The 23438-nt window shown below is 50.5% G+C and overlaps 1 protein-coding gene across 2 annotated transcripts in view; it reads left to right on the top strand.

Moving 5' to 3' along the window:
- Positions 1-23438, top strand: part of NF1 (neurofibromin 1) — a 310275-nt gene that overhangs the window by 87691 nt on the left and 199146 nt on the right. For both annotated transcript variants that reach the window (XM_056865591.1, XM_056865590.1), the window contains exons 14-23: positions 382-495; positions 2461-2540; positions 6849-6972; positions 12069-12224; positions 14409-14655; positions 15829-15902; positions 16046-16129; positions 16793-17233; positions 18668-18807; positions 19464-19586. In XM_056865591.1, coding sequence (XP_056721569.1) covers positions 382-495; positions 2461-2540; positions 6849-6972; positions 12069-12224; positions 14409-14655; positions 15829-15902; positions 16046-16129; positions 16793-17233; positions 18668-18807; positions 19464-19586 — 1583 coding nt within the window. The remainder of the gene's footprint in view (positions 1-381; positions 496-2460; positions 2541-6848; positions 6973-12068; positions 12225-14408; positions 14656-15828; positions 15903-16045; positions 16130-16792; positions 17234-18667; positions 18808-19463; positions 19587-23438) is intronic.

Below are 23438 nucleotides of genomic sequence, written 5' to 3'. Positions count from 1 at the left end.
AGCTGCCAGGAGGGGGAGTGAGCTGGCTGCAGAGAAGAGAGAGTGAAAACACCTTTTCTGCTTGCCCTCCAAAGCAGAATTGGAAAATAGGATTTAAAATTTTATGGTTCCCATTTGTTCAGAGAACACCCATTCATTGTAGTAACTGCAAACTATGGTTTGCTGTAAACGAGGGGTACGTATGAGCCAGAAACTCACTCCTTTAATGACAAACCTTCTTTTAAGTAAAGGGGTGGGGAGAAGAGTCCAAAGAGCCTGCTGGTCATGGACATGGCTGTTCTTAAGCCAGCTCTTTGGAACGTGGCCTGGAGAAGTGCCTTTATAACCGAACCATTGCTGAAGTCAGGCCTGCAAAGAAAACGGCCCCCTTTTCTTCTACAGAACCCAAGGAAGCAGGGCCCAGAGACGCAGGGCAGCACAGCGGAGCTGATAACGGGGCTTGTGCAGCTGGTTCCACAATCCAGCATGCCAGAAATAGCACAAGAAGCCATGGAGGTAAGGAGCTGCCATGTGGACACGCGCATGCTAATCCGTCAGTGCAGTTTGGTTCAGGCTTAATGGCCAGCTGAGGTTTGCTCGTTGGCAGAGAGCCCCTGCTGTGCCCTGCCAGGGGCTCCAGTTTCAATTAAAATGTCAGGCTGTAGGTGAGAGGGGGGAATTCAGCCTGCTACTCTGAGAGAGCTGCTGCCTCTCAGAATAAGCAGTAAGAGTAAGCTGTGGACTGACTTGGTAGAAGGGCAGCTTCATGTCTGCGTAGTCCTAGGGATCCTTCTTTTCCCCTTCCTTACTTCACTTGCACATGGTTGGATAATTAAGTATTTTTGCTTTCATTGCAAACCATATTATTCCAGCAAACTGTCTGATCCAACGAATGGAGGTTGGCCATTTCTCTGCAAACCAGGATCCTAAACTCTGGTTTGGTCCCGGTTTAAACCCTGGCTTGCAGGGAAATCACAAAACGTAATTCTCTGATCCTGTACCCAGGCATGTTCTGGCCTGCCACAAAAGTGGACGTGTCTAATTAGATCGCTGTATGCAAGTATCCAACAGTCCCATCCGTTTATTCGCAAACTGCATTATATGTGTATCGTGTCTGCCCTGTTTGTAGATGGAGAATGTGTTCCTGAAGTCTTTGCGTTGTGCTGAAATTTTTGTCAGCTTCTTCAAGACTTCAAACCATGGGAGTTTGCTGCATCTTGTAAAAAACAAAAGTAGCTTGTTTTGATGTAGGTCTGACTTAATTCTAGTTCTGATTGAGCTTCCATAATTCTGAAAATTTCCCTGAGGTTTCCCTTATAGATGGCTGGTGGAAACTAACCCAGCCTACAGTGGGGAGCAGGCTGGTGCTTTATGCAGGCCGCGAGTGGCAAAAACAAGGCTAGAGAAACCTTAACTGGGGCCTCTTTCACCAGAGTATTTCCCAGTTCCCTAGCCCTGTATTTGGTGGCCTCTTTCTCAGCCTTGTGACCTGTGTTGAAAGAAGAACCTCAGTGCTGCGCTGCAGCGATTCTGGGCAGCCTTCAGGCAACAAAGGGTGCTGGATGGCAGGAACTCCTTTGGGGGCTCTCCCCCCACTGAGGCCTCCAACAGGGAGAGGGGAAGGTCCAGAACTCCCCCCCCCTTCTGCTGTGCTTATTGTTGTTCCTTGGCCAGTGGTGCGGCCAGCTTCAAATAGGCCGGCACTGGCTCCTGTTTTGGAGGGGAAGTCCCATGAAACATTTGCCTGCTGGGCCTCAGTGTCTGGTGGGTGGAGCTATGTCTTAGGGTGTTGGCCTGGCAGCGGCATCTTCTTCTGCCTGTTTCTGGGGAGCTGTGGCCTCCCCAGGGCCCACTTCTAGGCTCTGTCGACCCTGACACCTTCTTGGGGGATTGGAGAGGGGGGCTGATGGATGTCCAAGCATGTATGCTAGAATTCCAACATTGAAGGCACTTCAGCTTAGGAATAGCACAGTGACTGTGGTGCTTAGGGTGTCAGACCCAGGTTCAAATCTCCATGACGCCTGTGAAGGCTGCTGTGTGACTTTGGGACGGTCACATGCTCTTAGCTGAACCTCTACCTTACAGGGTTGTTCTGAGGATAAATGGAAGAGGGGAGAAAGGTGTTGTAACCGGCTTTGGGTCCCCATGGAGGAGAAAAGTGGGGGTAGGAATATCTAAATACATATCATACAGCCTGCCTGCCAGTCCACGTGCATGTTGTTCTTTGTACAGGCAGGAGCTCTGTAATCGGGAGTGGCTGACGCTAGCCCAGTTGGCCAGAGCCTGTCTGTTGCAGCCGCCGTTCCCTTCACCTGTTTAGCAGCTTGACATGCCCAGTTTTATTCCGCCAACCTTGAATGTGCAATTTAGGGGCCTTTATTTTCCATGGCCTAAAATTTGAATTAATTATTTTGCTGTGTATCCAAAAATACTGCATCGTAACACTTTTTAATGAGGAAGTTTCTCCCTTTGTATGTCCAGGCCTTGCTCGTACTTCATCAGTTAGACAGCATTGACCTGTGGAATCCAGATGCACCTGTAGAGACATTTTGGGAGATCAGGTGAGCACCCACCCGTCTTGGGCTTGGCAACACTGGCTTTCCTGGACTTGTGATGTGGCTAAAAGGTATACTTTTATCTTAACTCTAGTGCAGGATGGAATTGGATATTCAAGTAAACAGCATCAGAGGAATTCCCTAAGGTTGAAGATACCCTAGTTAGAGAGAGAGTTGAAGTGGAGGTTTGAGATGGTCCAGTCCAGTGAACTATTAGTCTAACTTGAATGGAGTTATTCCCTTCTAAGTCCATTGAAATCAAGCAACTTTGCTGGAGACGGCACTGTTAGAAGCCAGGTGCTCAGGAGGGTGACCTAGGCAAGCCTGTATAGTGCTCAGCAGATCCCAAGAGCTCCTGGTGAGACTCTGTTGTAATTTGCTGTATTTGGTGGGGATGGAACAAAGGCAAGATGGTTTGCCATCCCTCCAGTGCATGGGCTGGGCGGTGGACAGGGTGTGTTTTGTAAGGAGGGGCTGCAGCTGCCAAACTGTTGTTCTTGCAAACACCCAAATTGCTTCCTCAGTTGACTTCATGAATAGCCAATATGGTTATTAGTTGTTAGTACTGGTAATAAATTAAAATAACTTAATAGTACCAAAAATATGTGGTGGAAAATGCCATCAAGTCACAGCTGGCCCATGAGGGTATTCAAGGCAAGAGATGTTTGGAGGTGGTTTGCCATTGCCTGCCTCCCCGTGGGTGGGTGTTCTGAAAATCACATGCAGTCTGACTTTCCACACATCAGGAACCAAGGGTGGCTTAACTGTCTAAAGCAAACAAACCTATTTGAAAACAGAAGGAGGGTGGCTTGAAGAAATAAGAGAGAGGGAGATTTCTAATTATCAGCTCTGTAGAAAGGACACGAGGAGCCCCGTGGTGCAGAGTGGTCAGCTGCAGTAGTGCAGTCCAAGCTCTGCTCATGATCTGAGTTCGATCCCGACGGAAGTCGTTTTCAGGTAGCCGGCTCAAAGTTGACTCAGCTTTCCATCCATCTGAGGTCGGTGAAATGAGTACCTGGCTTGCTGGGGGTAAAGTGTAGATGACTGGGGAAGGCAATGGCAAACCACCCTGTAAACATGGTCTTCCTAGTAAACGTCAAGATGTGACATCACTCCATGGGTCAGTAATGACCTGGTGCTTGCACAGGGGACTATCCTTACCTTTAGAAAGAACATGAGATCTCACAGATGGATTGATAGTGGAAAATGTTTTGAAAAACGGCTTATTGGTATACGTTTCTAAATGCTAGGAGAATGTATAGCGATATATGTATTATAAAGTTTGGTAAATTAATGATTAGTTATATAATAAATATTTTTAAAGCATAGTATAGCATTCTTTAAAAAATCATACCAGCAGTTGCATTAAAGTCAGCATGGCTGCTTAAAGCAGTATTTACGTATTGGTTGTGGCCAAAGCCCTCTGAAGCAACAGCCGCTTTCCTAAAGCCCAGCACTGAGGGATCCAGACCAGCCCTGCATTGCGGGGAGTCTCACAGTCAGGGATCCACCATCGAAACAGTCCCGCCCTGCACAACTGCTGTCTACATCTACATATAGATGGCAGTGTTGCATAGTGGTTAGAGCGTTGGCCCTAGGATCTGAGAGATCCCTGTTCGAACCCTCGGTCTGCTATGGAAGCTCACTGGGTGACCTTGGGCCAGTCACACACTCTCAGTCTAACCTACCTCACTGGGTTGTTGTGCAGATAAAATGGAGGAAAGGAGAATGATGTAAGCCGCTCTGGGTCTCCATTGGGGAGAAAGGTGGGTGTAGATGAAGTAAACAAATATATATTCAGAGGGTGGTCATGTTGGTTTGCAGTAGAACAGCTAGATTCGAGACCAGTAGGGAGACCAAACTGATGAGTGAAATCACTTGTAATGTTCTAAAGTATTGACTTCCACCCCTGTCTTTCATATGCCTGCAAAGTGTTTAGCCAATGAATATTGTTACATTCCGATTTGGGGCATTGTTTACACCACTTCAAAGGGATATTGAGGATGTAGACAGGGTTGGTGGGGCTGGAGCATTTGTACATCTGCCACCCTGGCTTTGGAACTACCATATTTTTTGCTCCATAAGACACACTTTTTTCCTCCTCAAAAGTGAGGGGAAATGTCTGTGCGTCTTATGGAGCGAATGTGCGGACCCCCGCCCCTCCCGCCAGCCAGCTGGGCGCGCCCGAACACAAGCCGGCGTTCCCCGCCCGGACGGCCAGCTGGGAGGCGGGGTATTTAAACTGCTCTGCGCTGCCTAGGCAGCGCAGAGCAGTTTAACCTCCTCTCCCCCCGCACGCTTCCCGTTCCTGAGCCTCAGGACAACAGTACTGAGTAGACAAGACTGACTTGGATGGACCGAGAGGGGGCGGGTCTGGTTAAACATAAGGCAGCTTCACGAGGAGGGGCCCGTGGCTCAGTGGCAGAGCCTCTGCTTGAGGCCCCCGGTTCTGTCCCCGCAGGGCGCCTCCGCTCCCACCTGCCCTTGGCCCAGGCAAGCCCGGCGCTGCCAGGCCGCCTCCCCCCACCATTCGCTGCACGGAGGCCGGGCAGGGCGGGCCGAGAGCGAGGCCGTATCCCGCCGCCGGGACGATCCGCCCGGCCCTCCCTCCTTCCCTTCCGCTCGCCCGGCCTCCGTGCAGCAGGGATCGCCAAGGGGGAAGTGGGAGAGGGAAAAAAGGAAGGCCGGGGGTGGGGGGTGGGGTAGGCCTGAGTGGGAGACGCCGCCTTCACTCAGCCTTCGCTCAGCTTGGGCGGGGGCTTTTCAGGGCCGGGAAGTGTGGGGGGGGGGAGGTTTAAACCCCCACCGCCCCCCTTCCCGGGAGTCCTCACAGGAAGGAGGCCTGGGCCGGGGGTCGAAGATGGTGGTGCTGGGGCGGCTCCTGCTGCTGGGCTCCAGGGCGGCCGGCGCTGGAGGTAACCAGACCCACGGCCTGACTTCCTTTGCCGCCCGGGAAGGAAGGAGGGTCTCCTCAGAAGGGGCTCCCCCCCGCCCCGGCTTCCCCTCCCCCCTCCCCGGCTTCCCCTCCCCCCGCGGAGGGCCAGGCGGATCGTCCCGGCGGCGGGATCCAGTCTCGCTCTCCGCCCGCCCTGCCTGGCCTCTGTGCAGCGGGGGGGGGGGGGAGGCGGCCTGGCAGCGCCAGGCTCGCCTGGGCCAGGGGCGGGTGGGAGCAGAGGCGCCCTGCGGGGACTGAACCGGAGGCCTCCTGCTATGCCCAAGCAGAGGCTCTGCCACTGAGCCACGGGCCCCTCCTCGTGAAGCTGCCTTATGCTTAACCAGACCCCCCCCCTCGGTCCATCCAAGTCAGTCTTGTCTACTCAGCCTGGCAGCGACTCTCCAGGGTCTCAGGCAAGGGTCTTTCCCATCACCTACTTTCCTAGTCCCTTTAACTGGAGATGCCACTGGGAATTGAACCTGGCACCTCCTGCATGCCCAGCAGAGGCTCCACCACTGAGCTCACAGCCCCCTCCCCATGGCTCTCCAGGGTCTCAGGCAAGGGTCTTTCCCATCACCTACTTACCTAGTCCCTTTAACTGGACATGCCGCTGGGGATTGAACCTGGCACCTCCTGCATGCCCAGCAGAGGCTCCACCACTGAGCTCACAGCCCCCTCCCCATGGCTCTCCAGGGTCTCAGGCTGAGATCTTTCCCATTGCCTACCTGCCTTCAACTGGAGATGCCGCTGGGGATTGAACCTGGGACCTCCTGCATGCTGAGCAGAGGCTCCGCCACTGAGCTCACAGCCCCCTCCAAAATACACATGAACACATGAAGCTGCTTTCTAATGAATCAGACCCCCCCCCCTCGGTCCATCAAAGTCAGTACTGTCTACTCAGACCGGCAGCAGCTCTCCAGGGTCTCAGGCAGGGGGTCTTTCACATCACCTACCTGCCCGGGCTCTTTAACTGGAGATGCTGGAGATTGAACCTGGGGCCTTTCAAGACCCCCCGCCCGGCTTCCAGGGAGTCCCTAGAAGCCGGGTGGGTCCCCGCCCAACAGCTGAGCCTCGGACCGGGAAGTGGGGGAGGGGAGGTAAAACTGTTCTGCGCTGCCTAGGCAGGCAGCGCAGAGCAGTTTAAAGACCCCCGCCCGGCTTCCAGGGACTCCCTGGAAACCGGACGGGGGTCTTTATTTGGCAGAATATTTTTTCTTGTTTTCCTTCCTCTAAAAACTAGGGGCGTCTTATGGTCAGGTGCGTCTTATGGAGCGAAAAATATGGTAACTCTCTGTTTTAGATATTGTAATCTGATGTTCCGGTAGATGCTTGGGATGTTGAGATGCCGACAATCGATTTCTAATCTTGTGTTCCTGCAGCTCCCAAATGCTGTTTTGTATTTGCAAGAGACTCACAACCAACCAGATTATCAGCAGCACGGAAATTCTCAAGTGGTTGCGAGAGATAATGATCTGCAGAAACAAATTTCTTCTGAAAAACAAAGTGAGTGAATGCTTGAGACTTGCCCCCCCTTCCTTCTCTTGTTAATAATGGATAGTCTCGGTTAGGATGAAATTTGACTAGCTCCAGCCATTCTTTAATGTTCCTGCTAGGTAAAGGAGGTAAAAATATAAGATGGCTTCAAGATTTTTCTGAGTTGGCAGCCTTGTCCCCCCAGGTGCCAGGGAAATGTCAGTCCTCTCTCCGGAACTTTTCCCCCTCCACCCAGTTGTTTCATGTGTTTGGATGGCCTCGTTACTTCCCCGGTGATGAGGTTTAACTATGCATGGATTTGTGTGTATTGCAGGAGTGTGTTTGTGGCCCTGCCATCCTGCCCATGGTGGTTGTGCCCCGGGGCCCCCACAGGTCTCCATGCAGTGGATACAGCCACATTCACACAGGACTTAGACATGGGGTTGGCTTAGCTGGTGCAAAATTGAGGAAATGTTCTCGGCCAGTGTATGTGTGTGGATCCTAAGCAGTTATGTCCACTGTGTGGACTTCGGGCAGAGCTCAGCAACAGGCCGGAGGCAATCACATCCCCCGGAAAAAGAGGCTGCCCTCTTAGAGCCTCATCTAGGCAAACCACAGTTAATACACTACAAGCAGTGGAGAGCTTCATTTCTTACGCTGATTGCCAGCAGGTATACCAGTTGCACCATTTATCATAAATTCAAATATCCATATTTTGCTATGCTTCCCCAACTCTTCTTTGGTCTTTTTGCCAAGGTAAAATTGCGCCCTCTTTTTTCTCTCCACTGCCAATTTGGTCTTTGTGATGCTTTTGGTAAGATATGTAGGTAAGATTTTCTCAATTTAGGGATGTTTGCTGTAAGATTCAGCGTATGACCAGTTAGTTCCCATCTCCCTCTGCCTTTAGTTGGTTAACTGATCTGTCAAATAACAGCCCTATATTTTTAAAGAATTAAATTAATATACAACAATGCAAGGATACTTTAGTAATCAACGATACCTGTTATTCACAAAATATCAATTGGGTTATTGTGAAACAATAAAATAGAATTATAATAACTATTTATTGATAAGTCCGCTTTAACGTGGTCTAAACCATGTTTGGTTTTGTAAATGCAAATAATTCAATGAAGAGTTCATTTCTTTGTTTTCTATCTTGAAACATTCTACAATTAAAAAATGATACTAAAACAGAAATAGGGCCTTGCTGAGAACTGTAATGGGGATATAGGGACATATCTGAAGGACAGTCTCTTCACATAAGTGGGCCTTAGGCTGTGAAGGGCTTAAAAGCTAATAACTTTGAATTGGACTGGGGGGGAAATTGGCAGCCAGTGTAGCTATTTTAAAATAGGCATGGATATTGTGAGAAGCTGGCCCCGCCGCACCCTCCAAGTTTGCTCGGACTCGAGCCGGGGGAGCTTCCTTGGCCTCAGACCAATCTGAGGAGGAGTCTGAACTTTCCTCTCCCTCAGAGGATGCCAGGGTTTTCTGTTTCAGCAGCAGTCTGAGCAACCCGTGGCCTTTCTCCCTGGCCTCTGCTCTCTTCTGGCCTTAAATAGGGAACTGGCCAGAGAAGCCCCGCCCTGCTCCTACCCAGGGCCCTCCCCTTCCAAGTCCATAAAAGGGCTTTCCTGTGGGAGCTTGTGTCACCCCTGTTAAGACGCTCGGGAGCTTGTTGCTCCGGCCCGGCCCTGTCCTCGCTTGCCCGACTATCAGCTCTTCGATGGCAAGCAGGGCAAGGTGCTTTGGTGGTGTGCCGGTTCGCGCTCTCTGTGCTGGCTACCCTCCTAGCCCCAGACAATAAACGAGCTGCTGCATTATGAACCAGCCACAGTTTCTGGGTCATCTTGTTGACCTTCCCTCAAGATCTTTCTGAAGGCACATTGTTAGTAAAGCAGAGTCTTGGAGTTTTTCATATTCCATATGTTTTTCCTCTCTCCCAGCCATACTCAGGTGGGCATGCTCTCCTTAAGTGAACTGGATGTGACACAAATCTCTGTCTTGTTGCATCCTGGTTGTTCGTACACGGACATCCTCTATCCGCTCGGAGGCAGGTTCTTTGAGGAATAAGAACCACCACTTGGGTTCTGGGCTGGGAGCCACCTCCCACTTCCTCCCGCCGGCTTCTGTGGTGCACAGTCACAAGTCCCTGGCCCAGTCTGCCCGTCTGGTTTGAAGTGGGCCGGATCTGACCGATTGTGTTTTTGATCGTTCTGTTTTCCGTTGAACAACTAGACATTAATTACTCAAAGACAAAAGTTATGGCCTTTGGTGAGTGCCCTAAAGTACGAACATGGAGCAGTAATAGCCACAAAATAGACCAGGTAGTCAAATTTAAATACTTAGGCATAGTCTTACAAGCCTCTGGTTCTAGAAAAGCTCACTACAATTACGCAGCAGAGAAAAGGCAAAAATCTGCCTTAAACATCATTAAATTTTCAAGAACTAAGGGAGGGCATTACTTTCCAGCCGCTCTTAAGCTTTACCAAGCGAAAACAATGGCACAACTGACATATGGGGCTTTACTTGGGCCACCTTCATCTACCATTGTCCCAGTGGAGCGGGTTCAATCTAAATTCTTGAGAGCAGCCCTCCATTTACCTTGTTGCGTATCAAATGCTACTGCTAGACTGGAGGCAGGACTGGTGAGGGTGGTGGCAAGGGTTTGTACTGCTTCCATTACTCTTTGGCTTAAATTAAATCTTATCCCTCAAGGACTGCTACCCCTGCTTCTACAGGATACGTTCCAGTCAACATGGCTAAAGATGGTCCTTAATAAGATGGCCTGCCTGGGCCTTTCTCCACCTACCCTTTAAGACATGGGCATAGACTGAGCATGAAGTTTCTTGAAGCAAAGGGTGGAAGACTTTGAACGCCAGACAGACCTTGGAAAATCACCATTTCCCCTAGTACCTGATAAGTCTAGATACTTAGTCTCACCTGTGGCTTATTTTTCTCATCTTGAGCGTATTAATGATAGGAAGGGCTTTACCCTTGCCAGATGCCAGGCCCTACCTTCAGCTGTTTTAAAAGGGGAGTATAAGAAGATCCCTAGACCAGAGAGGTTATGTCCATGTGGGACATTGAAACCGTCAAACATGCACTGATATGTTGCCCATTCTACCACGAAGTTAGATCAAAGCTTATTTCCCCCCTACTTGGTAAATTCCCAGAAGAGTCAGTTGAGCTTTTGGCAAAGAAGCTCCCATTAGGAGAAGACCCTCAGCTTACGCTCCAAACTGCCAAGTTCTGCGCTGTTGCTATTAAAATATGCAGCACTTTATTAAAGAATGATCATTAAAATATTTTACAATTTTATAAATTTTAAGGTGATAATTTTAATCGGGTTGTTTTTGTTGATCTTACACCTTCATTTATATGGGCAGTCTGTGATTCTGTGGTGCAAAACTATTGAGTCTGGACATTTTAATGCGTTGGCATGTTATTGGTCAGTTGACCGTATTAATAAATTTGAATTTGATCGTTCTGTTTTATGTAGTTTTAAAAGCCTCGAGGGGTGTGGTGTGGTGTGGATGGCTTGGGCAGAGGCAGGCAAATCCTGATCTTGGTCTGGGAACGGAAGAGGGGGGAGCACAGCTTCTTCTGCTGTAACCAGAGTTGTCATAATAACAGTATAATAACTTTACTTTTATTATTGTTACGGTCTTTGACCAGTAAAATGCATATTCACATATATAAAACATCAAGTGAAGAAGAAAACAATTTTCGATAGGGCAACACCGGAAGACTAATTCATGATAATAGTAAGACAGTTGCACCACTTGTATAATTCCAATGACAATGGAGTCTATAAATAAATCTATAAAAGCAAAAATGAAAATAAAATACAATAAAATATGTGTCCTGGGGCGGGGCTCCCACCCTGCGCCCCGGACCTCGCGGCTGGCTCTCCAGGGGCGGGGCTCCCACCCCGCGCCCCAGACCTCGCGGCCGGTTCCCCCTCTTCCCCCCGGCCTGTCGCCTTACCAAGGGCTTCTCCCTCTTCTCCCCAGGGGCTCGACGGCGACGAGAGAGGGGCGCCGGCGGCCCCCGGCGCCGCCAACAGGCAGCAGACTTGGCCCCAATGGCCGCGGGGCGGCACGGAGCCTTCCCGCCACGGCACAGGATCGGGCGGGGGAGGGCCAGCCCGCCCAGCAGCTGATTCCCGGGTGGGCCCGCAGGTGGCTGGACCGCGCCCCACGCCCAGCACGACAGGGAGGGGAGGAGGACGCCGGCCTAGGCAACCGGCTATTTAGGCGGCTTCCGGGGGGGCGGGGCCCGGGCGTCAGCTCGCTGGCTGGGAGGATAAAGGGGGAAGAGAGAGAACCGCCGGGGAGGATACAGAGGCCAGTGTTAGATAGAGCTGGGCGCTCGTAGGCACACTGGCTGAGTCAGGAGGAGAGACCAGCGCTGACTCTCCTTCCGACTGGTCTGAGGCGGAAGAAATCGTCTAACCCCCTCTTCCCCCCAGGCAGCGACTTGGGCAACCGCGGGTGATGGCCCCCCGCGTGACAATATGATTATAAAATTTGAGAACTGTATAATAATAGCACTACAGAACAAATGAATAAAAGGGGAACAAAAGGTGAGCGTAATGCAGGCATGGAGGACTTGAGGATAGGTGGCCTTCAGGTGGTGCCACCTGAAAGAAGGAAGCACTCCCACAGGAGTGGCTGAAGAAGAAGGGGTCAGGTGGCCTGTTCCCAGCCAGTCCGCTTGGCAGCGCTGGCCTCCAGGGCTTTTGGAACAAGGCTTCAGATGTCGCTGGGCAGCGTGGTGGGGTCCGGGCCCCTCTTCTCTGTTTGCCAGTGCTATTGGGAACCAGCTCTGGGAACGGGTTTCCTCCCCGGGTCCCCCCATCTACTGTTGTTAGTGTTTGCCTCCTGGCCTCGCCTGCTCCGTCTCCAAAGGCGGCTGTTCTCCCACTCCCAGCGGAGCTGACATTCATGCATCACAGGTCCTGTTGCAAGGTTCAAAACACTTTGGGGCCCCACAGAGGTCCTGACTGTAAGGGTCTCGTTCTCTCCTTCGATGAAATGTTGCTTCTAACCCATTTTGCAGTTTCTTTTTATCCTCCCTGTAGAGCTTTGGTGACTTTTTAATCATTATTTTTTCCTCTCTAGCAATCAGATAGGAGTTCCTGTCACTTTCTCTTCCCTTATGGCATGGGCTGTGATGTCACTGGGGGTGGAGCGAACCAAATTTCTCTGGATCATGAAGAGATGATGCGCTGTACCCCAGGCGCTACGCTCCGGAAGAGCAAGGGCAGTTTCTGCATGGTACGTAGGCAGCTTGCTAGAGGTGCCGTGCTCAGCACAGCTCAGGCACATGACCGAAGTTGAGTCTGGTGGTCTCAGTATCACTGAGATGGGCAGTCTCTGGCCAGGCTGTACCACATCAGACTGCAGCGGTGGTTTTTTTCCCACAAGCTGGAGTGCTCCTGCTTTTTTAAAAAAGTCCCTGCACATAAAAAACTAGGGACAGTAATAAGCTAGAACCTGCTCCCTAATTTTGTACATTGAGGGACTTTTGGGGATGGGAGGGGAATAGAGCATTCCTTTCTGAGAGCCCCCTATCTGCACTGTGAAGTGGTACTGCCCAGACACAGTTCGACCATGGTGAGGGGTCTGGAGACCAAGTCCTATGAGGAAAGGTTGAAGGAGCTGGGTATGTTTAGCCTGAAGAGGAGAAGACTGAGAGGGGATATGATAACCATCTTCAAGTACTTGAAGGGCTGTCATATAGAGGTTGGTGCAGAGTTGTTTTCTGTTGCTCAAGAAGGTCGGACCAGAACCAACGGGTTGAAATTAAATTCAAAGAGCTTCCGTCTAGACATTAGGAAGAATTTCCTAACAGTCAGAGCGGTTCCTCAGTGGAACAGGCTTCCTCAGGAGGTGGTAAGCTCTCCTTCCCTGGAGGTTTTTAAGAAGAGGTTGGATGGCCATCTGTCAGCAATGCTGATTCTGTGACCTTAGGCAGATGATGAGAGGGAGGGCATCTTGGCCATCTTCTGGTCACTAGGGATGTGTGTGGGGGGGGGAGGTAGTTGTGAATTTCCTGCATTGTGCAGGGGGTTGGACTTGATGGCCCTGGTGGTCCCTTCCAACTCTTATGATTCTATGACCACCTTCCGTGAGAACCGGGCCCTTGAAAAACAAGCGGTTTTGGGTGGCCACAGTGTGGGCCGCTGTCTGAAGCAGGCTGTGCGGGCGGCCCTTCGTGTCCAGTGGTGTTCGGCAGAGCAGTCCTCCTTGCAGGGCAGTTCCTGCTGTTGCTGTACCTAACAGTTACTGTTGTGACAGGAGATAGAATTCAATTTTGGAATAGCAGGTCAGCCAAACAAGCCTTGCAACGCTGTGGGCAACTGGCAGGCATTTCGTGGTAACTAAAACATCAGCATGGCCTGAGCTGGTGGTTTGGGTCTGGTTTCTGTTTACACGTGTGAAATGGAATTGTTCGGAAGGGCACTTTAGTAAAGTAGAAGGAGGTTATCCTGTGGCTGTGAAAAAGTGTAGACCATTTTATTGCATTGTTTGTTGTGTTCCAGTGTTTTTATTGTGTTGCTTTTAAGTTTTGAAATTCACCTTTTGTCTCAGTGAGAAAGGTGGACTCTTAAGTAAGCAAATACATTAATGACAGCAGCCAGTACATTAAACAACGATGCAAAGGTTTCAGCCCCATGGCATCCACTGGGGCATATCTCTTATTTCTTTATTTGTATTTTTGCCCTGCTTTTCAACTTTTCAACTGCGTGTTTTTTTTAAAGTACTATAATAATACTGTATGTTATTTCATTGATGTTTCAATCTCTCCTGTGCTCCAGTGTCAGTCTTCTTGCTGCCTCTTTCTAGTTGTTCCCCTGCTTAAGGTTTGGTATGTTCTAGAGACTGTTGCTTTTCTGTAGCAGCCCCCACCTTGTGGAACGGGCTCCCTGAGGAGGTGAGGGGGGCACCATCTTCAGAAGTTTCTAGGAAGCACTGTACTGTCATTTTATTTGTGAGGGCTTTTTGTGAGGTTTAAGCTACTCTCTTGTGGAGGGAGGGTAAATGGGACTCTACTTTTCTTTTATGTTTTCAATTGTTGGAATTGTAAGTTGCCTTCAGGCATGAGGAGAGTCCTGAAATCCAAGGATGGTGGAAGGGTGGGTGCCTGGCTGGCTGCTGCTGCTTCTTCCTCTGGCTTCTCTCAGACCTTTCCTCTGGCCTCTGAGCCAGAATTACAAACTAGGGAGGGAGGAACTGATGCAGGTGGAAGTGTGTGACCTCTGGGCACGCCCCAGGGACCAGGGCATGATTGGGCCATGGCATATGAACTGCGCCAGCATTTAATGAGACGTCATCATTTGTGGTCTTCAGGTGGTGTCACCAGTGTAGCGCACAGTTCATCTTGGCTTTGTTTCTGAAGAGTAATTCCTGCTCTGTGTGTGCTGTGATTTCTGACTTCCCTTTTATCTCTTTTCCAAGGAAAGCTCTGTGGGCTGCATTGGGACACCTGTCTGTCGCCAAGCCCAGACGAAGCTGGAGGTTGCCCTGTACATGTCTCTCTGGAGTCCAGACACCGAGGCAGTGCTGGTTGCCATGTCCTGTTTCCGGCATCTTTGTGAGGAAGCAGACATCAGGTGTGGAGTAGATGAGGTCTCGGTACACAACTTTTTGCCCAACTACAACACCTTTATGGAATTTGCATCTGTGAGCAATGTGATGTCAACAGGTAAGTGGGAGGCAGTCTTTTATCTGGACTCTGGTTTACACTGCAATCCTAAACAAAGTTATACCCCTCTAAAACCATTGAAGCCAGTGGTCTTAGAAGGGTTAACTCTGTTAAGGATTGCAATTGGCCTTAAGCATTAATTGCATTGCACAAAGGGTCCAAACTTACCCACAGGGATGTGAAAAATATACCAGTTGTTTCTTGTAAAATGCAGTTTTCTGTGTTCTTTTTTGATTGTTTTGTGGGGTGCCAAGCTTCCTCTCCAGTTTTGGTGTGTGTGTGTGTTGCAGGGTTCACTGAAAGGACATTGGGGATCTTGAACATCCAAGGTATCGGGGTCTACATGACCCCATGCTGATGAGAGAACTCATTTAGCAGCACAGTAGTAGTCTGATGCAGTGCTTAAGATCAAGACATTTTATCCCTTAAGTATTTTAAAACATACAGATTTCTCCTTGTGGTTTTGTGTAGGAGGAGTGTGTGCCTGAGCAAGGGGGTGGCGGTGGCTTGGTCTGCTCAGCCTTCCAAGAACTGGCCGTGGGATCATAATAGTCTCCTAACAGCAGAACCTGTACAGTTGTACACACAGTGATAATCAATAGGCATTTTAAAATCTTTGCCAAGTATATCTCATTTTTTTAAAAAAATCCGTAACTTCATTGATTTTGATTTGAGCCCAGTCTCAGGTTTGTAGAGTGCATTTTTTTTAACAGGCACAGGAGGATTAAAGCTTAAAATAAACGCAGCCAGAAGTGTTGTTAGTCACAGACAATGCGGTTGCGTGCATTAGATTCCATACATGGCTGATTCCATACATGGCTGTACTGTCAGCAGCTCCGTCTGGTGTTGACTTTTTTGCCTGGTTTTGCATTGTAACACAACCCGAGGGCTCACTTTATAAGTTGCTTTAAAAATGGGGGTGGTAGGGCAGCAAGGGTTAAAAATTGATATCTCCTTGCCAGGCTTATTCTGCATTGAAGCGAAGTTGTTTGTAAGGCGATCATGTGAGCTAGGAACCAAAAAAACATAGCAACTCTAATGCTTTAAAAGATGTGCTTTAATTATCTCTGTAGCCAGTCTCTGTGACTGAGGATCTTCGTTTGTAAAAGAAACATTGACCACGCATAAAACGACCTTTTTAGCTGAAAACTTTTTTTGACCACCTGCCCTTAGGACGAGCAGCTCTCCAGAAACGAGCAATGGCATTGTTGAGGCGAATTGAGCACCCGACGCCAGGGAACACTGAGGTACGACTTCTTGTTTTTCCTCTTCGCACATGTTGATTCTTCCTTGACAGCCTGTAGCTTTCCATTAAATGTCAACCCTCTTTGTGCCGTCTGGTCTCTTGGAAGATTCCTAGAGCAACATTTTCTTTCTGCTGTGTTTGTAGGCTTGGGAAGATACCTTTTTAAAATGGGAGGCGGCCACAAAACATATCCTCAACTATCCAAAGACTAAAATGGAAGATGGCCAGGTAAGGCAAGGCATCCCTTGTAGAGGTGTCTTCCAGACCTGCTGCTCTGCTTGTCTCAAGTCTTGAGCTCAGAGGATCAGGATCTGAGGGATCTTTTCTCCCTGCTGGTGGACTTAGCTGGGATCTGGTCCCCTGCTGACCACTTACATATGTTGCCCTGCCCCTGTTTGTCTCACACTTTCATCTGGGCTATGGTGGAGCACCCGTCTGGCACGGTGGAAGTGTGTAGGGCCAGGGGCTGCTTCCTCTCTACATCATCCCATCTTCTCCCAGTCCCAGGACCATCCAGCACTAGGGAATTTCTGAGATTCAGTTTAGTTGTGTAAATTGCTGTGTTTTGGGAAACTGCCTTCTAAGTATCAGTGAGTAAAATCTTGGAGCCGTTGTGGGTGTCATTGGGAGGGATAATGGCCCAGAGAGAACTAGGTTCAGAATTTTCCTAGGGAAAGAAAACCCCTCTGGAAAGGCTCAGACCAAGTCTGGTTTTCCCTCTGTTTCTTCCTATAAACTGAGGGCGTCCGCTATCCTGTCGAATTCTCCTGTAGATAAGTGCAGTAATTTGTTGCGAAGCGCCTTGTGCCTCTAGATCAAATGAGAAAAGGCACGTGAGCATTGTAGACTCTGCATCATTTTATTCCCCCCCCCATGTGGAACTCCTTCCAGGTTACAGAAAGCCTCCACAAGACCATAGTCAAAAGGCGCATGTCCCATGTCAGTGGAGGAGGATCTGTAGACCTTTCGGACACAGACTCGCTGCAGGAGTGGATCAACATGACGGGTTTCCTGTGTGCGCTTGGAGGGGTGTGTTTGCAGCATCGCGGCAGCACAGGGTTTGCCACCTACAGCCCCCCTATGGGCCCCGTGAGTGAGCGCAAAGGCTCCATGATATCCATGATGTCGACCGAAGGCAGCACGGAGACCCCCGTGAGCAAATTCATAGACCGCTTGTTATCCCTGATGGTCTGCACCCATGAGAAAGTGGGCCTGCAGATACGGACAACTGTCAAAGATCTCATGGGCTTGGAGCTGAGCCCTGCTCTTTATCCAACACTCTTCAACAAGTTAAAGAGCATCATCAGCAAGTTCTTTGACTCTCAGGGGCAGGTAAAGTACTTGATCAGCTGTGGCGCATGATGCCTTGTTTTCCTCTTTTGTGTTGCTGATGTTGAAAATGAATAACCTGTGTTTTTATGTAACACAAGTAATACTTGGGTCCTGCTCCAGGATTGGTACAGCATGAAGGGGTAAGGTTGCTGATGAGGAAGCTTAATTGTCTTTTGGCATGGAATCTGAGTGTAGACAGGATTGTGCCCTGTGGGACCCTGTGGTCCCGCCCCCTCAAGGGGGCAGTGGGCCCTCATAAGTGCCTTCCATGGGCAGCAGAGACTCCCCAGACTTAATGGTGCCCCATAAGTCTCTCTTTATGAGGACTGGGCAAAGTCCACACAGGGATCCATCCACATGAGTGCAGATCCCTTCACCTACCTGCTTTGCCCCTTCACAACCTCGAGGAGCTAAGCGGCGCCTCTGGCTTGGGGCAGGGCTGATGGCCTGCTCTTGCCCAAGTCCCCAGCCTCTCCTGTCGGCTCCCCTTCCTCTCTTCTCTGCCCCCTCTTTCCCAGCCAGCTGGCCTCCCTCTCCCCTCCTGACCCCTCCCTTTTCACCCCTACTTGCCAAGCCCCTTCTCGGAACCTCTCTAACCCTTCCCTTGCCCTGCCCCCCTTGGGTCCACATGGGGCAAGCCAGGGTCCCTTGCTGTCCCCCCATGCGCTCAGCCTACGCTCCTGCCCGGCCAACCTCCTGTCCCGGCTGCCGTGCTCAGCCGCAGCCTGGGAGGGGGGGAGACTGTCCTGCGGGTGGTGCGCTTCACTCCTGCTGGGCCAATCAGGCCGCTGCTGCCTCTTGCAATGTGCCCCCCCCTGCCCTGGAGCAGCCGCTGCCCTGGGCCCAGCAGGTGGGGCCTCCTCCCATCTCCTCTGCTGCCTCTGTGCTACAGACTGCTGCAGCAAAGGCATCATGAGATCACACCATGGTTTGGGTTAAAACTGTGGTTAGCACAACACATGGTTTGTTGTGGTATCTGAAATGAGCAATTATGTTGTGAGGGAAAGCCCAGTTTTGTGCCATTTTATTGTAACCTAGCAAAATACCCCTTGCTATTATGGGTGGTTTGTGTGTGGGGTGATGACGCTTAGGGGATGCCGTATACAATATGCCAGTGACGATTGGTTCCAGTTTGGGCCCTCTTTCCAGCAGTATCCTGGGGCAGCAAATTTTGGTGCCCGAGAGGCTACTAGTGTCGGTATTCAGGCTACTAATTATGCAGATATTAAGCAAATGTCTGTAGTTTTGTAATAAATGTACAGTGAATCCTAAGCAGATTTACACCCTTTCAAGACGATTGACTTTAGTGGATTGAACTGGTAACTTGGGAATTCAACTTGAGTTTGAGAATTCAACTTGAGTTTGACAAGGTATTTCCATTTTAGTACAAGGTGATCCAGAATACTTATTACACCTTGTTTTCCTCCCACACAGGTCTTGTTGAATGACACCAATACCCAGTTTGTGGAGCAGACCATTGCTATCATGAAGAACCTGCTTGACAATCATACCGAAGGCAGCTCAGAGCACCTGGGACAAGCCAGCATTGAGACAATGATGCTGAATCTAGTCAGGCAAGCTGGTCTATCTAATTCCTTCCCACTGTGTTGTGCACCAGCGTAAAATCAACAGGTCTTGGATTGTGTTCCAGATTCTCTCTGCTTTACTGGAGAATAGTTTAAAATGGGAAACCACATTTCAGTGTCCACAATAGGCTGAGTAAAGGGAAATCAGGCATAGCTGACCCCTTGGTGCAAATGCCTTTCCTCCCCCAGGAGCAGGGCAGGTGGGTTCATGAAGAATATTGATGAGTCAGTAACTTTGCAGAGTTAGCTTCAAGCACACTGTTTGCTTTTACTGTTGTTGATGCTTCCATGCAAGCGTGGTACCCAGCTCCATCCAGACTGGGAGTGGAGCAAAATGAAGCCAGAGGGAAAACGAGGCATCAAGAGGTTGACAGAAGTCAGCAAACATGCCTGACCTGGAAGCTTTTATTGGGGTCAGGGAGTATCACCCAGTCTGATGTGGGTTGTTGCTGTCACTTTCCTCCTTGGGTGGGCTTTTTCTAATTTTTGTGGATTTTTAAAAAACCTTAACTGCTCACCAATGTGTGTTAAATTACAAAGCAAGAATATGATGTATCCGGGATCTCTGATAATTGTTTTGGAAGGCCGCCTGATGCTTTGAAGCGACTTACCCTTGAGCTGTATGCCTCCTTGTTTCTTCACAGATATGTGCGTGTCCTCGGGAATCTGGTGCATGCCATTCAGATCAAAACCAAACTCTGTCAGCTAGTGAAAGTGATGATGGAGAGGCGGGATGACCTTTCCTTCTGCCAAGAGATGAAATTCAGGTGAGGATTAATTTAGTAGCCACACTGGTGTTGCCTTGGTAAAGAATGCTCTTCTCCCTGGTGAGTGACTGTGCAGGGAAATTGCTGACAGTTTCTCCTGACTGGGTGGGCCAAAAACATGTGTGTTCATTGTCAGTCCTTCGTGCAGCCCCACATATGGGACTGTGCAGGCCAGCCTTTCGGTGGAAGATTTTTCTAGCCTCCTAGCAACAGAGGGGGTGCCCCTCCCTTCCTGGGAGAGCTCGGCGGTTCCTTCCTGCCCAAACCACCACGTGATCCAATGGGAGGGGCGCCCCCTCCTCCCTCAGTTCTTGTGCGCCGCCGTTTGGTGTGGAAGTGTTCTGGTGATCTCCAATTTGTGAGTTTTGTCCAAAAGACTTACTTTGACCTGAGGCAGTTCATCTGGCCTTGGTTTTTTCACGGCTACCGCAATGGCTAAACCACTCTTTAAAAAGTGCACTGATTGCGATACGAAAATTCCCCGCTCTGACGATCACAATCTGCGTCTACTGTGTCTTGGAGAGGGGCATGTTGTTGAAGCCTGTGCTATCTGTAAAGGCTTTACTAATACAGCCCGAAAGGACAGAGCCTTCCATTTAAAGGCCGCCCTGTGGGAGAAGTCTTTAGAGGCTGCCTCTAGACAAGCCGCGTCGGCACGCTCCACCCCGACCCGCTCGCCGGCTCATCGATCGGGGGCGGGGTCGATTAACTCTGCAAAGAGGAGTACTGCCTCGGCCCCGGCTAGGACCTCGGCTCCTTCACAAAAAGCTGCTCCTCGAGCCCCGAGGGCTGATCAGCAAACAGCGACCCCTAGCTTAACTGCATGCTCGGCTCCAGTTCCGCTCCCCTCCGAGGCTTTAGTTCCAACAGACCAGCTGTTAGTCGGCTCGGTTCCGTCCGACCCGGTACCAGTGCAGGCGGGTTCACAATCGAGCCCGATGATTACGACCCTGTTACCTCCGGAACCAGGCGCCTCTTCTAAAAAGAGAAAGGGTTCCTCTACCTCTTTGGAGCCCTCCTCCTCTTCCAAAAAGCTGAAACATAAAGACAAGTCTGCTAAGAGGGATAAGAGATCCAGTGCTAAATCAGCGCGTTCTGTTACCCCACCACCACCTAAGACTCCGTCGGGGGGGTCCCCGGTTCATTCTTTGTTGGAACAGGATTTGATCTATCCTTCACCTGAAGGGTTTGAGTCCTGCTCAGGCTCCCCTGCACCTCCCAACCTTGTGTGGCAGGGTTATCAACACCCACAACAAGTGCTCATCTCTCCGACTGATATCCCTAGTTGGATTGATTTTTGCAGATCCAGAGGTTTGGATTTATCCGGTCAGCCTTTGAATAAATTCTTGTTTGTTTCACATTTTCGAATGGTGTCGCTTCCAAGTGTTATGGAGTTGCTGACCCCAGAGGTCTGGTTTGTGGTAATGGATTTAAAGGATGCTTATTTCCATATTTCCATCCATAGTAGCCACAGGAAATATTTGAGGTTCAGGAAGGGTTCGAACATCTACGAGTACCGTATATACCCGTGTATAAGCCGACCCACGTATAAGCCGAGGTGCCTAATTTCTCCCCCAAAATGGGGAAAAATTAGGCACCTGCGTATAAGCCGAGGGTCGGCTTATAACCCCTCCCACCCCGCAGGCTTACCTGGGCTCCCGGCAGCAAGTGGCGCGGGCCTGGCGGTGGCACAGCCCGGCAGGTGCCGGGGCAGCCTCCCTGCAGCTGCAGAAGGCCGCTCTCGGCCGCGAGAAGCGGCGGCGCAGCCGGGCCAGGGCCGGGGCAGCCTCCCTGCAGCTGCAGAAGGCCGCCCCAGGCCGCTCTCGGCGGGGAGAAGCGGCATCGTGGCCGGGCGAGGGCCGGGGCAGCCTCCCTGCAGCCGCAGAAGGCCGCCCCAGGCCGCTCTCAGCAGCAGGAAGCGGCTCGGGCCCAGCGGCGGCGGCAGTAAGTTCCCCCCTCCTTCCCTACCCTACCATATTGACCCGCGTATAAGCTGAGTTCGGCTTTTTCAGCCCTTTTTTTGGGGCTGAAAAACTCGGCTTATACGCGAGTATATACGGTATACTGCCCTTCCCTTTGGCTTGGGCACAGCTCCCCGGGTCTTCACTAAGACCATAGCCGTGGTGATGGCCCACCTCAGGACCCTGGGCTGCACCATTTTTCCTTATTTAGATGATTGGCTGATTGTGGACTCGTCCCCGGACGTCCTGGAGAGTCAGGTCAGCCTGGTCCTATCCACATGCAACCGATTGGGTCTCGCCATAAATTGGAAGAAATCCCATTTCATCCCTGCTCAGAGAGTCTCCTTCTTTGGAGGACTCTTAGATTCCCACCTAAGCCTTGGTATACTCCCTGTGGAGAGGGCTACCTCTATCAAAAGGCTGGTTCGTTCTTTTCAGAGAGTGCGTTGGCAGACCGTCAGGTCTATTCAAAGACTGCTAGGGCTAATGGCCTCTACCACAGCAGTGGTCCTGAATGCTAGACTCCACATGAGACCATTGCAACTATGGTTTCTTAGTGTCTTTCGGCCTACGTCGCACTCCCCATTCCATCATTTTTTGATACCACGGATTATACTTAGGTCCCTGAATGGGTGGTTGGTTGATGCTCACCTGTTCAGTGGTATTCCCTTCGGGTACTGGTCTCATGAAGTGACCCTGACCACTGATGCTTCCCTACATGGGTGGGGGGCCCATTGTGAGGGTCATGCAGTTCAAGGGTTGTGGACGGTGCCACAATCCACCCTCCATATTAATATGTTAGAGTTGTTTACTGTACGTCTGGCCCTCACCTCTCTTTCAGATGTGGTCCGTGGTCGCAGGGTGCTCCTGCAGTCGGACAATATGAGTACTGTTTTTTACATCAACAAACAAGGGGGCACTGGTTCCAGATCCCTTTGCGAAGAAGCCATCAGGGTGTGGGACGTGGCCATTTCCAATGGAGTCACCATCTGGGCGATCCATATCGCAGGGGTGGCAAATACGTGGGCAGACAGTCTCAGCAGGGACTATGGGACCAATCACGAGTGGTCTATCCAAGACAAATACCTGTTGCCAATATTTGTAAGGTGGGGTTACCCAGAGGTGGACCTATTCGCAACCCGAGAATCCACAAAGGCGACTCATTTTTGCTCCCTGGCGGGGAACGACGACATGTCCCTGGGAGATGCATTCCAGATCAGCTGGTCCCACCGGTTCTGTTATGCCTTCCCCCCCTTCCCGCTATTGCCCAGGGTGCTGGGCAAGATTGTGGTGGACAACACCCTTTGTATTCTTATCGCCCCCAGCTGGCCCAGACAAATTTGGTACCCGGAGTTGGTCAGATTAGCCGGTCCCAATGTCATTCCCCTCCCTCAGGTCCCGGATCTGCTAGTGTGGGCGGGTGTGTGGCATCAAGACATACCCAGACTTCACCTGACAGCGTGGCTGCTTGATGCACGGGGCATACCTTAAGCAGTGAGGTTCAAGAGATCCTGTTACAGGCTAGGAAACCTTCTACCAGAGATTCTTCTGCTAGGAAGTGGATGCGGTTTCAGAACTGGGTCTTAGAAAAAGATCCCCTGCCTTTTAACTTCTCTCTAACGTTGATTCTTGAGTTTTTGCTTATGTTAGCACATAAAGGATTAGCAGTATCGTCGGTGAAGGTGTTCTTAGCCGTGATATCCGCTTACCATGACCCAGTTGAAGGGTCGACTGTTTTCTCTCACCCCCTCTCAAAGAGATTTATGAAGGGTTTGTTACATGTTTTCCCCCCGGTTCCTGTCTTGGTTCCCCAGTGGTCCCTCCAACTGGTCCTCATTAGGATGAGTAGACCCCCCTTTGAGCCTATGAGTACATGTCCTTTTTCCCTTTT

This window comes from Euleptes europaea, chromosome 19, assembly GCF_029931775.1.
Source record: "Euleptes europaea isolate rEulEur1 chromosome 19, rEulEur1.hap1, whole genome shotgun sequence".
NCBI lineage: Eukaryota > Metazoa > Chordata > Lepidosauria > Squamata > Sphaerodactylidae > Euleptes > Euleptes europaea.
The sequence above is the reverse complement of the archived record's forward strand: the minus strand, read 5'-3'. Positions and strand labels throughout refer to the sequence as shown.